The 15,843-nt window shown below is 36.1% G+C and overlaps 1 protein-coding gene across 1 annotated transcript in view; it reads right to left on the bottom strand.

The window, feature by feature from the left end:
• Nucleotides 1-9,805, bottom strand: part of CD7 (CD7 molecule) — a 14,820-nt gene extending 5,015 nt beyond the window's left edge. Inside the window, exon 1 of the mRNA XM_027873215.1 lies at nucleotides 9,723-9,805. Within this exon, the coding sequence (XP_027729016.1) occupies nucleotides 9,723-9,783 (61 nt within the window). The 5' untranslated portion in view covers nucleotides 9,784-9,805. The remainder of the gene's footprint in view (nucleotides 1-9,722) is intronic.
• Nucleotides 9,806-15,843: the final 6,038 nt, after the last annotated feature.

Here is a 15,843-nt window from a genome sequence, read left to right as displayed (position 1 = left end):
ATCTATCTATCTATCTATCTATCTATCTATCTATCTATCTATCTATCTTTCTCCCCAATAGAAAATAAGCTCCTCTAAGCCAAGGCCTACTTCTTTTTGTCTTTGTATCCCAGCACCTAACACAGTACCTGGCACATAAAATTACAGGAAGGGACCTCAGAGATCACCTAGTCCAACCTTTTCATTTTATAGATGAGAAAACTCAAACTTATCTATAAAATGACTTAGAGAGCCCAGGGAGTCTAATTCCCACAAGTAGTATTAGAGTCAGGATTTGAACCCAAGTCCTAGAAATTTCTAGATTTAGTTATTGCTCTTTCCACTGTACTGTATCCTCTCTTAAATAGTAGAACCTTAGTAAATACTTATTGATTGATTGATTCACAATGGCACTTAACCCCCATAATAGAGATGTATTAGAGCAGGGCAACAGGGATCTGCCATGCCTATATACCTATCCATTTCTAGACTACTGCCACTACAGGTGTGCCCAAAACCAAGATGGGAGAATCTAATCACAAAATAGATCAATTATAGGAAAGGAGGTGGGGGTGGGAAAATCTTAAAATATTTCTTTTTTTAAAAAATGATCAAAATGCACCTTATTTATTTTGTTGCAGAGGTGAGGAACTACACTTGTGGAATATTGCATATGCTATTTTATATGGTCAAATTACTGGTTAGTTTTTCTGAACTGCTCTTTTTCTCTATTTTCTTCTTGGTTACAACAAGAGATGACTCACTGAGTAGGGGAGAGGGGGAAGGTTTCAGTCAGGAATTAATATAATATAAAATAGTAACAATAAAAAATTCAAAGAAATTATTCTTAATTTTAAATGACCCAATTTCTTAATATATTTAGATATTTTTGAGAAATCTATAACAACAATGGTTTATTGATAGCTTTTTTTAATTTTTAAAGTTTTATTAACATGTTTTATTTTTACAATATGTACATTTATAGATTATTCCCACTTTATGACAATTTTCTTATAACAAAGCAAAACAGTTAAGTGAATTTATCTGAAAGTGCATGCAACATTCCACATCTGTAGCACCCCTTACCTCTCTATTTTAAAAAAAATTAACATTAATAGAGATCTCTTTTTCTTTTCTATATGCAATACCACTACAAAAAAGAAAAGAAAAACAAAGTTATTGTAATAAAATATGCAATTGTAACAAAAAAACAAATTTTGCTTCATGCGAAGTAAATTCCCTCAATAACTGTATACAAAATATATATTTCATTTTTTGCTCTAAACACATCAGCTCTCTATAATCGTGAGCAAGTTTCATCATAAGTCTTTGGGCATTATGAATGGTCATTGTATGGATCATACTTCTTACAGCTTTCAAAGTTATTTGTTTTTACAATGTTGTTGTTACTGTATAAATTGTTCTCCTGGGTTGAATAAGTTGTGGTAGATGAATGTGATGGAGCACTATTCTGCTGTAAGAAATAAGGAAATCGATGAATACAAAAACATATGGCAAGACTATATGAATTAATACAAAACAAAGTGAGTAGAACCAGAACCATTTACACTATCAATATTATAAAAATGGAGGCTTTTGAGAACATTTTTAACCCAATGAAGGATGAAATGAACAGATCTACCAATCTGATTTAGAGAAATAGGTCTGCTCTACTAGTTATGGACTGGTTGGGTTTAGTTGAAAATGATTGCTAGATTTCACACCTTTTCTTATGAAACTTCTATTTGTAACAATGAATGGGGGTTATATGACAATGAATAGAATTGATTCTGGGATGACTAAATTAGTTTATAAAATTCTTTGTGAGCATGAAAAAAATCAAAACTATAAAAGTCATGTGCCAGGCTATGATCAGAAATCTTTTAACAAGTAGCTCCATTTCTCAGTGTAACGGCAAACTTGCTGCAAAAATCAGACAACAGACATTTGAAATCAAAGAAGGCCAGGAACAACTGCAGACTCTGTCCAGTCATTCATTCCCCAAATTGGTTCAGGTCCTTGTAACCTCTTCACTGAGTTATTGAGATTATTTTTAATGGGTCTCTTTGCCCCCAATCTTCCTTCTCCATGCCATTGTCAGCGTCGGAATGTCACCATACCAACTCTAAGACCTGTTGCTAAAACCTTCAAACCGGATGATGAAAGTCAATAGTATAGAACTATTCATAACAATTATAAGCAAAACAATAGGCCTAATGAAAAACAAAATCATTTCAGTGGAAAACAAAATGGTAAAGACAATAGGGAAGAAGAAAAAATGACCTCATAAAACTTCACATCCAGAAAAAGAATTGGGATTGACACAGGCAAAAGGGTTAGATTCTGAGTAAAAAGCAAGGAGAGAAAATTTGAGAATCATCAGACTTCCCAAAAACTGTGAAGAAGAAAAGAAACTGATACCACTCTTTCAGGTAATTATGCAAGAAAATTTCCTCAAAATATTGAAAAAAAGGAACAACAGGTTGTGGACTTTCAAAAGATGACAACAGGTGAACCTCAAATTCAAATCATCCAGAGGTAGGTAGGTGGTGTAGTGGATTGAGCACCAGCCCTGGATTCAGAAGGACCTGAGTTCAAATCCAGCCTCAGACACATAAGACTAACTAGCTGTGTGACCCTAGGCAGGTCGCTTAACCCCATTGCCTAGCCAAAAAAAAAAAAAAAAGAAAGAAGGAAAGAAAAAAATTTCAAATCATCCAGACACACAATTTTCAAGTTTCGAGACTACAGTGACAAGGATGTGACTATACAGTAATCCAAGAGCAAAAGTATCTCCTTAAAAAGCAGCAAGTATAATTGCATAAGATTTTCCTACATAAATAAGAAATGAGAAAATCATTTTCAATGATAGATAAAAAGTTAAAGGCTAAAACACTAAATCAGCCAAGCTATGAATTCTCTTTCAAGACAAAAGATGGTAATTCAAGAATTTATATTAACTTGAAAAATCAGGAGCAAACAGAGACAATATAGCAGTTTTTAATCTACAAAACCATTGAGACCACAGACTGAGAAGCAGTATCAAGATAAGTACTTCTGATTAACTAGTTGCTGTATAGCGATGTAGTCTTGAGAAGAAGATAACAAAACAATAGCCATTTTGCCTTGATTAAGAACTGAATGGCACAAATAGGCTTTGGGGAAAAGGGGGGAGAAAAGAAGTGGGAGAAAGAAAGGAATAAATGAATAATAGGTATTATAGACAAATAATGAGAGAAAAAGAACCAGAACAAAGAGGGTGGAGTGGGGAAGGGGAGCAATCTTTGAAAGACACTCCCATTTCAAGAGGAAGGGGATTTTTTTTTCAAATAGAGTAAGTAATATTACACTAGAAAGTCTTTGTGTCTGCACGTTTAGGTTGAAATAAGGAAGACTGTATTCCTTTCTGACAAAAAAGCCCCCAAGAAGTCAATAATGTACAGAAATGGCTGCCAAAGAGAGATGGATTTATTATGTAAAAAAAAAAAAGAGAGAGAGAGAGGTTTTACACAATCAGAAACAATGCAGTCAGAATAAAGTGTGTGTGTGTGCGTATGTATGCATGCACGTGTGTGTGAAACCAGATTCTTTCCTACAAAAATTTTTGAAAAATATGACAGGCAAAATATATAAGGAATCACCAGAAATTTATTAGTATGACCTGTTCCCCAGTATTATAGATAAATTATCAAAGGATATGGATCAGATAGTTCAATGACTATCTGAAAAAAAAGTTTAAGTTCTCTTATATACAGAGGAATGGAAAATTAGATAACTATGGGTACCACCTTGTTCCCTTCAACTTGGTGGAAAGGGTAAAAGTGATCAAATTCATTTTTGGTAAGTCTGTGAAGAAAGACAGACTCTATTGTGCTGCTGTTGACCTATATATTGGGACAATTTTTCTGGAAAGCAATTTGCTATTACCCAATAAGGAACTATCAAAAATGTTCATACATTGTGGTCCCACTACTATAGAGTGCTAGGCCTGGAGTCAAGAAATGAGTACAAATATAGCCTTAGACATTTCTTAGCTGTGTGACCCTGTGCAAGTTGATTAACCTCTGCCTGCCCCAGTTTCCTCATCTGCAGAATGGAGATGATAATAATAATACCTACTTTCCAGGGTTATTGTGAGGGCAAAATGAAGGCCAACTTTAAAGCATTTTACACGTTACCTATTATTATTAGTATTATTAGTATTACTAGGATTATTATTAGATAGCTGGTGGCACAGCAGGTAGAGATTTTAACCTACAGTCACGAAGACATGAGTTCATATTCAGCTTTAGACACTTACTAGTTATATGACCCTGGGCAAGTCACTTTAATCTCTCTTTGTTTGCCTCAGTTTCCTCAACTGTAAAATAAGAACAATAAATAAACCTTCCAGGGTTATTGTCTTCCCAATAACCATTTCAAAAAAGGGAAGAAGATTGACTCTTTTATGTCTAGAATTTCAGCTGCACAGATTCGTGTAGTACAAATACATCTTGCACAGCAGAGTCATACTGCTAGCCAGCCTTGACCCTATACAAAATCGGGTTTAGACATCCATCAATGAACAAGCATCTATTAACTGCCTCTTACATGTCAGGAACTTTCTAGGGATTCAGGTTTGTAGTTCTACTGAGTACTATGACCAGGGGCAGATAGGTCGACATATCACAGGGAGAGCTGGGCTAAATCATGATGTTATAGCGACCAGGTTAACTTGTAGTGCTACAAGGGCAACTGGATAAATGTTTACCAGATGATGACATCAGTGTTCACTAGATGACAATATTAATGTTTACCAGATTGTAGTGTTCCTTTGCTAGATCACAATATTAATGTATACCCATGTAGTGTGCATTTCACAAATAATGGCAAATCCAAAGCTTATCTGCTCTTTAAAGTTTGCTTATATTTCTGTTTAAATAGTGTTAAAAACCAGTTGAAGATAAAGGAGTGATCAACCATAGCAATTTCTGGTCTGTATGTGTTTCATTAGTGGGAATGAGATACAACAGTGTCTTACACAAGAATGAGACAGAGAAAATAATCTCTATCAGAAACTTCTAGCATCTTCCAAGCTGGGGACTGTAAATCTTAAATGAAAGATAATTTCAGATGACTGTGTTTACCCATGTATCATGTGCTTCACACATAATTTCACATGTTCATGTGATGCATGTTTCTAGTATTGTACATGCTTCTGTTATGGTGTTTTCTTGTTCATATTTATTTGCCTTTGTGCTGGTATCATGCATGTATTGTAGGTACCTAAGTCTCTGAGTATGCATAGTTTCATTACTTCCTTGTTTGTGCATTCCATGCTATTTTGCACACTTTGTTATCTTGTAGGCTATTTGAATGCTTTGTTTGATTGCTATTATGCTATATTTGCTTATGTTCTTCAGATATGTGTGTACTCCTGTGACATGTATAAGCAATATGTCCTGCATACAATTTAGACTTTTGATCACTTAAATAACCTGTCATGTGATCTTTCCTCTGTGGTATGTCTATGGCATGTATAGTTGATATATATTTACTGTGGGTAGCACCCTAATGTGCTGGGACTCTGGATTAATCATTTATCTTCTGGAAAGTGCTGAGAGTGTAATTTCAGATGTCAGTAATGCCGTAACAGATGTTATAAGGGACTGAAAAATTTCCAACCTTGGGAAGGAATGTAGAATTTCTTCTACTGAAGGATTTAAAGCAGATAAGATGAAACCTGATGGTTAGGTTGGAAATCTTCAGTTTCGTTTTTTCTTTTTTTGGATTCCCCTGTCTAAAGAGAGATTATGCCTTAAAGAGACAGTACTACTTTCTCCTTTCCTTGGAGTAGTTTTTTTTTTTTTTTAAGGCAACTGGGGTTAAGTGACTTGCCCAGGGTCACACAGCTAGTAAGTATCAAGTGTTTGGTCTGAGGCTGGATTTGAACTCAGGTCCTCCTGACTTCAGGGCCGGTGCTCTATCCACTGTGCCACCTTGCTGCCCCTGGAGTAGTCTTATAAGAGAACAAGTGATCATGGGTTCAGAAATGAGCTTGGACACCCTATATTTGAGTTTTGAGAAAGAAATGAAGATAGGCAGGGCTGTTGGAGTCTGAGCAGCTCCTGAAGCTCAGATGCTCCAACTGCCACCTCCACCTACCACAGCCAGGAGGGCTGCCTGAGAATTTGTATTTGTAAGGCAGTATTTGTAGGCAGACTGGTTATTACTGAATTGTCCATTCTGGAAGACTGACACCAGACAGTGATTTTGCCTGTTCCTCTCTTTTTCCTTCCTGCCTACTCAGGAGAACACATATTAAATCCAAACCTCACCTGCTCTTTAAAATTTGCTTATATTTCTTTTCAATTAGTATTAAAAATGGCAGAAGATAAAAGTATTGTTGACCATACTAATTTCTTTCTTTTTTTTTTTTTTTGGCTTTTTTTGTTGAGGCAATTGGGGTTAAGTGACTTGCCCAGGGTCACACAGCTAGTAAGACCATAGTAATTTCTAAAAAGACCAGCCATGCCTACATTCCCAGATGGAGACTAGAGAGAGAGATGGAGTAGAGAATCCTAAACTTTCCTCTCCCAGAGCATCCAGGCAGAATCTTTTCACTTTGTACAAATAATCCCTCACAGAGATTAATCTCTTCCTAGAGGAAACAACCCCTTACCTTTTGCCTAGGAGAAAAACTGGATTCATGCTGATTGGGGAAGTTATTAAGCATAAATCACTAAGATTCTTTCATTTAGCTCCAGAGTCTCCAGCCGAATATCAGGGCAATTTCTGACCAAATTGATGCTCTCTTTTTGATTCTTTTTCTCTTTGTGTGTAGCATGCTGATCACGACTCCACACTTCCATCCCCTTGCCACTAATGAAACACATGCGTATTAGAAATTGCTAAGGTTGATCACACTTTTATCTTATACTGGCTTTTAATATTAACATAATGGAATGTGAACAAACTTTAAAGAATAAGTCAACTTTGGATTTAATATATGTTGTCCTGGGAAGGCAAAATTAGTCTGGTATCGGTTTTTCTGAACAGAAAGTTGAACAAATTGTCACAGATACACCTCTTGTCTCAGTCTCAGGCTGCTCTCCTGAACTTGGTATGTGGAGCTGGTGGAAACATCCAGGCTCTGGGGGCAGGGCTGGGGGGTGGGGGTGGAGTAGCTCAAGCCTCACCATCCTTATTACGTCCATGCCCATGCCAGGATCTCTGGAAACTTGTGCTTCCACTTTCTAATCTCTACCCACTCTCACCAGATGTTTTGGTCTCCTACTTTACTGAGAAAGTAGAAACTATCTGTCACAAACCCCCTCATCTCACCTAGTCTACGTATCAAAACTCCATCACATTTTCACTCGTTTTCTCCTTCTTTACCCCAATCTGTAAAGAACAGGTAACCCTTCTTTTTTTTGGTCAGCCCCTCTTAACACACTCCCATCTCTCTGTCATCCATCATTCTTTCTTTGGTTTTCTCTCTGTCTCTGTATCAGCCAATAAGCATTTATTAAGCATGTACTGTGTGCCGGGTACTGTGCTAAGCTCTAAGGATGTAAAAAAAAAAAAAAAGAAAAAAAGAAAAAAAAAGCCAAAACACTGTCCCTGCTCTTAAAAAGCTCACTTTCTTAATGGGATTGACAACATGTATGTAAATAACTGTGTCCAAAGAGGAAATGGAAGGTAATTTCTGAAGAAAGGCATCAATAGTGGGGAGGTTTTGTGTGTGTGTATGTAACAGAGTGAGAGAGAGAGAGAGAGAGAGATGGAGAATAGGAAATGGCCTTCAGAAGGTGATATTAGAGCTGATCCTTAAAGGACACTAGGGAAAACCAAGTTAAGAGGCAAAGGTAACAGAGCAGAGCATTCCAGGCATGGGAGATAGACACTGCAAAGACACAGATCAGGAAATGGAATGTCATGTGTGAAGAATAGAAAGCAGACGTAGAGCACATATAGGTAAGTAAAATGTAAGAAGGCTTGAAAATCAGGAAGGAGCCAGATATGAAGGGCAAACAAGAATTTGATATTTAATCCTAGAGATGATAAAGAACCAGGAAAATTACTTTGGCCCCTGAATAGAGAATGGATTGGAGTAGGGGGAGAGATTGGAGTCAAGGAGACAGTTAGAAACCTGTTGCAGTAGTCCAGGCGAGAAATGGTAGGGTTGAACTCAGGTGATGACTGTGTAACTGGAGAGAAGGAGACATATATTGATATGCCCATATCCATATAGATATATTTATCCACATATATATCCATTTAAACTTTAATGGCTTAAAAATGACTTTTAAAACATTCTCTGCATGTACTTGTATATATATTGACATATATATGGTATTGTGAAGATAGAATGATTTTTATGAAAATGATTCACAAATCTATATATTCGCCTATACTATTTCAAGTGAATTTCAGCCTGTGTTGTCAATTGCCAGTTAAATATCTCCTGGATGCCTCATTGGCACCTTAAATTCATTATATCCAAAAGAGAATTGATTATTGCTCCCTAAACCCACTTCTCTTCTGAATTCTCTTAATTCTACTTAGGGCATCATTGTTTTCTCAGTAATTCATATTTATAAGTTTGAATGCGTTCTTGATTTTCCCCTTTTTTTCAGTCCCAATATCTAATCAGTTGCCAAGTTTTGTTAATTCTATTTCCATAACTTTTCTTATATCCATTCTCTTCTTTCCATGTCTCTAGTTCAGGCATCTCATCACCTCTGGCCCAGACCATTATAATGGCCTCCAAATTTATCTCCCTGGCCTCTGGCACTCCCCTTTCCATCCTTCCCACAGCTGCCAAAATAATCTTCTGAAGACACAGGACTAACCATATTACCCCTCACCCAAAAACCTTCAGTGCTTCTAGGATAAAATATAAAGTCCTCAGCTTGGTGTGGAAGGTTCTTTGCAATTTGACTTTTATCTTCCTTTCCAGCCTCAATCTTCTTCAACAGCTCTATGAATCATCCATATTAGACTATACTATCTATTTCATGAGCTCAAAACTCTTATTTCCCACCACCATGCATTTACAGTCTATCTCCTCGCTCCGAAGGCATTTCCTCTTCATCTCCAGTTCTCAGAATCCCTGTCTTCCTTCAAAATACAGTTCAGGTGCAACCTGCTTTGTGATGCTTTTCCTTACACCCTTCCCATTTCTTAGTGCTTTCTCTCTCTCAAATCACCTTACATTATTCTTATTTTTAAACATGTCATATCCTCCTTGCAGGCTCACAAACAGAATTTAAACGCCACCAGGGAGCTGTTTAATTTTATTCCTTTGTGTTCCTAGAAAAAACAAAGTTGTTGGGTTTTTTTTTAAATCCCAGTCTGGACCAGATTTCATCAGTGTAGGGAACTTCTAATCTGTAGACTCCCTTCCATAATACAGCTCAGCCCCTTTTCTATATTTTATAGTCCTAGAAAGTTACCTGGGGAGCTACAAGATTAAGTAATTTACTGACAGTCACACCCAGCCAGTATGTCCAGAGGCAGGACTAGAATCCAGGTTTTCCTGACTCTAAGGCTCTCCATCCCTCCATCTGTTATGCTACATTGACTCAAATACGGTAGGGACATCATAAACCTTTCTTGAATTGACCAACTTGAATAGAATAGGCAGAGAGAGCATAGGAAGAAGCTGAAAGCTACTATGATGCTCTATCCATAGCCTGCTTTTGGTTCCTTTATCAATCAGGAACCCAAAGATGCCCATGGTATTTGGGAAACACACATACCTTCTGCTGGAGCCCTGGAGAGAAACAAGAAGAGCACTGGGAGTATCAGCAGCTGAAACATCTTTACCCAAGTGTTTGCCTTACAGTTCTGGCAGCCTGATCTCCAGCAAAAAGAAAAAAAAATGCAAACCACACATGGTTCCTGATTCTAACCACACTTAAAAAAACTCTCATTCAAAACAAGTTAATGTAAACTTTTAACTTCCTGACTTGTGACTTCATGGTAACATTTCTATTTTATTTTATGGAAAGCATTGTGGTGATTTCCCATAATGATCTAACCCAATCCAGTCCAGCCACGCCAGTATATAATAGGGGCTTAATAAACGTTGGTTGATTCATTTATTAAACATTTATTATGTGCAAGGCGCTGCTCTAACTTGCTGGAGAGACAAAGAGAAAACAACATCGAAATCTCTCCATTAAAGAAGCTTAAATTCTACTGGGGAGATAAAACATGTAAATGGATAAGTATATTAGTAATAATTTGGACATCGTGTTAATAACTAGAGGATCATAGAAGGATTCTCATAGGAGATGGATTGTGAACTGAGCCTTGAAGGAGGAAGGAAAGAGATTCTAAGACATGGAGGTGAAAGGAGAGAATCTATCAGGCTTAGGGAACAGCTTATTCAAAGTTCCACTATTGATTCATTCAGGGGTGGGGTTGACCCTGGAATCTCAAAGCCATCAGAGCACAAACTTTTAGTATGTTTGGGAAACTAGGCCTGTTGTCCAAGGACTAGCCTAGCTATAGAGAGAGAATCTAATCATGGCTAGGCTGACCACTAAATGATTAGTTCTTTGACTCTGCAACTCTTGAAACAATAGTATTAGTAGCAGCTAACATTTATATGGTGCTTACACTATGTGTCGGGCACTGTGCTAAGTGCTTTGCAATTATTATCTTATTTGATCTTCGTAACAACTCTGGGAGGTAGGTACTATTGTTGTCTCCATTTTACAGGTGAAGAAACTGAGACAGGCAGAGGTTAAGTGACTTGCTCAGTGTCACATAGCTAGTAGGTATCTGGGGGTGGATTTGAACTCAGGTCTTCCTGACTCCAGGCCCACTATTCTATCCAATATGCCACCTAGCTGCCCAAATGAAAATAACAATGACAACAATGGCTAATGTTTACAAAGAACTTAGTATATATATGTGTGTGTGTGTGTCTGTGTGTGTGTGTGTGTCTGTGTGTATACATACTAATTTGATCCTCACAATACCCATTTTACACATGATGAAACTGAAGCTGAAAGAGTTTAAGTGACCCGCCACTCAACCATGAACTAGTAAATGTCTGAGGCAGGATTTGAACTGTTTTTTTTTAAGTCCAAGTCTGGCATTCTATAGATTATGCTATCTAGCTGCCTCCCAATACCTAATAACCCTTGTTCTTTGACCCCTCTATTTCTCATTGATGGTGGTAGAATTGTAGAAATGGGGAAGTTGGTGCTTAGGGTCTTTAGATGGTCTATAAAAATAAATTTAACTATTGGTTTTCTAAAGCTGAGATCTTTGGCCAGTGATGTTACTTGCACTGCTGCAAATGATACACTGATAAAGTGATGAATACTACAGATACTATTGAAGAGCAAATCCAAGTGAACAGAGGAACAGATTGGAAGCAGAGAATCAGAGACATAACCCAGCAGATCAGCCAGTGTGACCGAAATGTTATCCTGAGATGTTAATCAAGCATGGCATGGATCAATTCAGCTCAGCTGTGGAAGTCTTTGTTCAACATAGATGCTACATTCATCAAGGAACATTTATGGAGAGCTCATGAGACAGAAAGGACATGAAGAGTATAGTTCCAGAGTTGTGAGTTACTCCAAATACATGGGTTTTCCTCATTCATGTTCTCCTTGGTATATTTCTATAAGCTTGTCCCTATTATCTCTAACAGATACTGAGAACATTGGTTGGAAAGTGGAATGTACATTTGTGTGTGGATTATGATGTTCACTTGCTTTAATATATAAATACCTGTGGTATTATTACTTCTTTTGCCTTATTGTTAAGTAAATTTTTATATTTAAGATCTAAATGTAACATTATTGTGAGTGTTGAGTTTTATATAAATGGAATTACACTGGTAAAGTCCCAAGAACTAGAATGGTGAGTAAGGGAGTGTAAGTCCCCTCAACAGCATTACTCTAGTGCACTGAGAGAATTCAAGTGTAGCCATATGGTGGTGGTTGCTCTCTGGAACCTAGACCTGCCAATGTGAAAGTAAATAAGAATAAGTGAGTTGGCCATAGAGTAATATGCTCTCTGTGAGAAATGTGGAGTACTATGGTGTATATAGGTGGTCAGCCATCATTCCCCTTATTCTAGGAAGGAGGGGAGTTAATAGCTTAGGACAGAAAGTGGTAAAACTTATCCAAAGTAACAGACTCCCTTAACATTAAAATAGACCAAACAGAAATCAATGACTCCATGAGGTAAGAAATAGTAGAGTAATATCAAAAGAAAAAACAGAAAAAAAATATAAGATACTTGCTGTCAAAAAGAAACCGACCTTGAAAACAGATCAAGGAGATACAATCTTTGAGTTATTAGATTATCTGAAAATGAAGATAAAAGAAAACATACAAGGAAGTAGTCTAGATCTCATGGAGCCAAAAGACAAAGTAAAAATATAAAGAATCCACCAGTCATCTTGAAAGAAACCCTAAAAGGAAATTCCGAGAAATGTAAAAATAGTATTAGCAGCAACAAAGAATTCAAATACTAAGGAATCAGAGAAAGGTTCACAAAAAGACTTGGCAGCTATAAAGAGGGAGAGATCTTGGGAGGAAATATTTTGAAAGGCAAAAGATAAAGGCTTGCTATGGAAAATAGCTTACCCTGCAAAACTGATAAACTCTGTGTGTGTGTGTGTGTGTGTGTGTGTGTAAGTGGTGGGGAACACAGGAGTGGGTGGGGAATAAACCTTTAATGGAATAGAGAACTTTTAAAGCATTCTTGATGAAAAGATCAGAGTTGAGTAGAAGCTTAAGTTCATGGAAATGACTATAGAATGTTTATATTCTACCAGATAGAGAAGAAGCAAGTATTAAGTGTCCCTTCAGAACCTAATGTCTTCAAGAGTCAAAGAGAGAGATGAGTAAGACAAATGTGTGGTCTGGAGGTAATTGTGAATCCTTTCTGATGGTCTTCAGAGAAGAAAGAAAAGATAGGGGGAAAAGGAATATACTAGGGAAGAAAGAAAAAGGAAGGGGAATGAAATGAAGAGTATATAAATATAGAGGAAGTGGTGAGAATGAGCACCATATGAACCTCATGTACATTTGAATCACATGAAAGAGGGTTTAATGTTCTCTCTCTCTCTAACACACCTATGGTAAAGGGCTGGGTGGTGAAAATGGATCATTTTAATTATATATCAGGAGTGTTAACCACAAATTTTCTTTCACCACCTTCTTTTTTTTGTAAAAAGAACATGGGGAAGGGAAGAGGGAAAAACATAAGAGGACAGGATAGAAAGAAACATAAAATTAACAATCATACTCTTGAACATGAATAGGATGAACTCAATAATAAAACAGAAGAGGATAATAGAATAAATTTAGAAAGGGAAATCCAACAATATATTGTTTAAAAGAAATATACTTGAAATATTAAGGCTGACACATCTAAAACAAGGGACTACAACAAAATCTATTATGAATCATATGAATTCAAAAAAGCTGAATTTACAATCATATCAGACAAGGTAACAGTAAAAACATTTTCAATTAAAATAGGGAAACTATATTTTGTTTAGTGGCATCTTGGATAATGTCAACATTTAATATATATGTGCATAATGACATAGAATTTAAATACTTAAAGGACAAGTTAATCAAATTACAGGAATAAATAGTACAATTCTAATAATGGGATGGGGGTGGGGTGGGGGAAACCTCAGTGTGCCCTTTTCAGACCTAGGCAAATCTAGCAAAAAAAGAAAAAGAAAAAAAGAAAGATAAATAAAAAAGAAGTTAAGAGCCTAAATAGATTTTTCAGAAAAGTTAGATATGATAGATTTGGTGATTATTTGAATAGGAATAGAAAGGAGTATGCATTTTTCTCAGCTGTTCATGGCACATGTAAAAAAAAAAAACCTGACCAAGTATAAGGTCATTAAAAAACCTCACAAACAAATATAGAAAAATATAAATATTAAAAACACCTTTTACTGATTACATTACAATAAAATCATATTCAATCAAGGGCCTTTAAAGAAAGGATTGAAAATTAATTGGAGCCTAAATAATTTAATCTTAAGGAATTAATGGATCAAAAAACAAGTAATAAAAACAATAGATCATTTCATCAAAGAAATTGAGAGACAACTTACCAAAACTTTTGAGATGAAGCTAAGCAGTTCAGAAGGAGAAACTGATCTCTAAACTCTTTAATCAGCAGAAGAGAGAAAGAACTGATCAATAAATTAGATATGCAACTAAAAAAATTAAAAAGCAACAAATCAAAAAGCCCCAATTAAATAAATAAGAAATTCTGAAAATCAAAGAAGAAATTAGTGAAACTGAAAACAAAAAAAAAAAACCAAAACAAAACTGGATGAAACTAGGAGTCAGTGTTTGAGAAAAACAATAAAATAGTATGTCTGACTTTAGAAAAACAAATTATCAATTTCAAAAAATGAAAGGGGAGACTACACAAAAAATGAAAAAAATGAAGCCATCAGAAACCATTTTGGTAAATAATATGCCAACAAAAGTGATAGCTTAGAAAAAAATCAGTTATTTACATAATTATAAAATACTCAAGTGAACGGAACAAGAAATAAAAAAAACCCAATTGCAGAAAAATAAATTAAACAACCCAAGACCAGATGGATTTAAAAACGAATTCCCTTTTTTTTGGTGAGGCAATCAAGGTTAAGTGACTTGCCCAAGGTCACACAGCTAGTGTCAAATGTCTGAGGCCAGATTTGAGCTCAGGTCCTCCTGACTCTAAGGCCGGAGCTTTATTCGCTGCACTACCCACCTACCCCTTACAAGTGAATTCTATAAGACATTCAAAGAACTTAATTCAAATATTACCCAAACTGTTTACAAAAATAGGAAAAGAACAGATCTGCTTAAATTCCTTCTAGATACAAATATGATTTTAACAACTAAACCTGGGAATGACTAAGCCTCTAGAAAACTATAGACCAATGTCTCTAATGAATATCAAAAAAAAAAAAATTAAACAAAATGTTAGCAAAAAAAAGGTTTGATTTATACTAGGAATGCAAGATTGGTTCAATATAAATAAAACTTTAAGTATAATAGCCCATGTTAAAAACAAATATAAGAAAAAACCACATTATTTTTTATCATTATGGCTTGGAAGTGGACCCATCTCGTTGGTCTTCTTACATTGGAAGCACATTCCATTCTTGCGGCCCCTTCCTCCGATTGGCTGGTTACCAACAGAACCTCCATTTTAAGGAAAGTGCCCAGGCCAGCCATATCTTCATTCCTCTCTGGATTTCTGCCTTCCCTGCCCCTTTGTGGGTACCTTATCCCTTCCTCTCCCCCAATTTCAGTTTCCCTTTTCATATTGTCTTCCTTCAATAGAATGAAAACTCCTTGAGGGCAAGGACTCTTTTTCTGCATATTTGGATTACCAATGATTAGCACAGTGCCTGGCACATAATAACATGTTAAAAGTGCTTAATAAAGGCTTGTTGACTATACAGAACTTCCATGTGAGGAAATTCCCTCTAACAATGTCAGCACCTTCTCTGTAACTGATAATCTTAGAGAGTTGCCCAGAACACTCAGAGGTAAAGTAAAGAAAAAGAAATCAGCTATTATTGATTACTTTGATTTTTCTTTTAGTTTTTTCATAGGATTAATCTCCCTTCTTTAGGAAAAGCTAGCCCTAACAGCTAAGCCAGACTAACATAGATGGTCTCTTAACTCTAGGTTACCTATAGATTTGGTGAATAGATAGATTGAGAAGACTTTATCATTTAGCAACATATAATTTAGAATAAGACATAACAAAATAATCATAGGATTACTCTTTTAAAAAGCTAGGTTTCACTTTCTGGCAGAAAGAGGGATTGAGCAGAGACTAAGTCCCCATTTCTGGCAGCTGGAGAAAGCTTAG

Source organism: Vombatus ursinus, unplaced genomic scaffold (assembly GCF_900497805.2).
Source record: "Vombatus ursinus unplaced genomic scaffold, bare-nosed wombat genome assembly UNPS02014801.1, whole genome shotgun sequence".
In the NCBI taxonomy this organism is placed as follows: Eukaryota; Metazoa; Chordata; class Mammalia; order Diprotodontia; family Vombatidae; genus Vombatus; species Vombatus ursinus.
The sequence above is the reverse complement of the archived record's forward strand: the minus strand, read 5'-3'. Positions and strand labels throughout refer to the sequence as shown.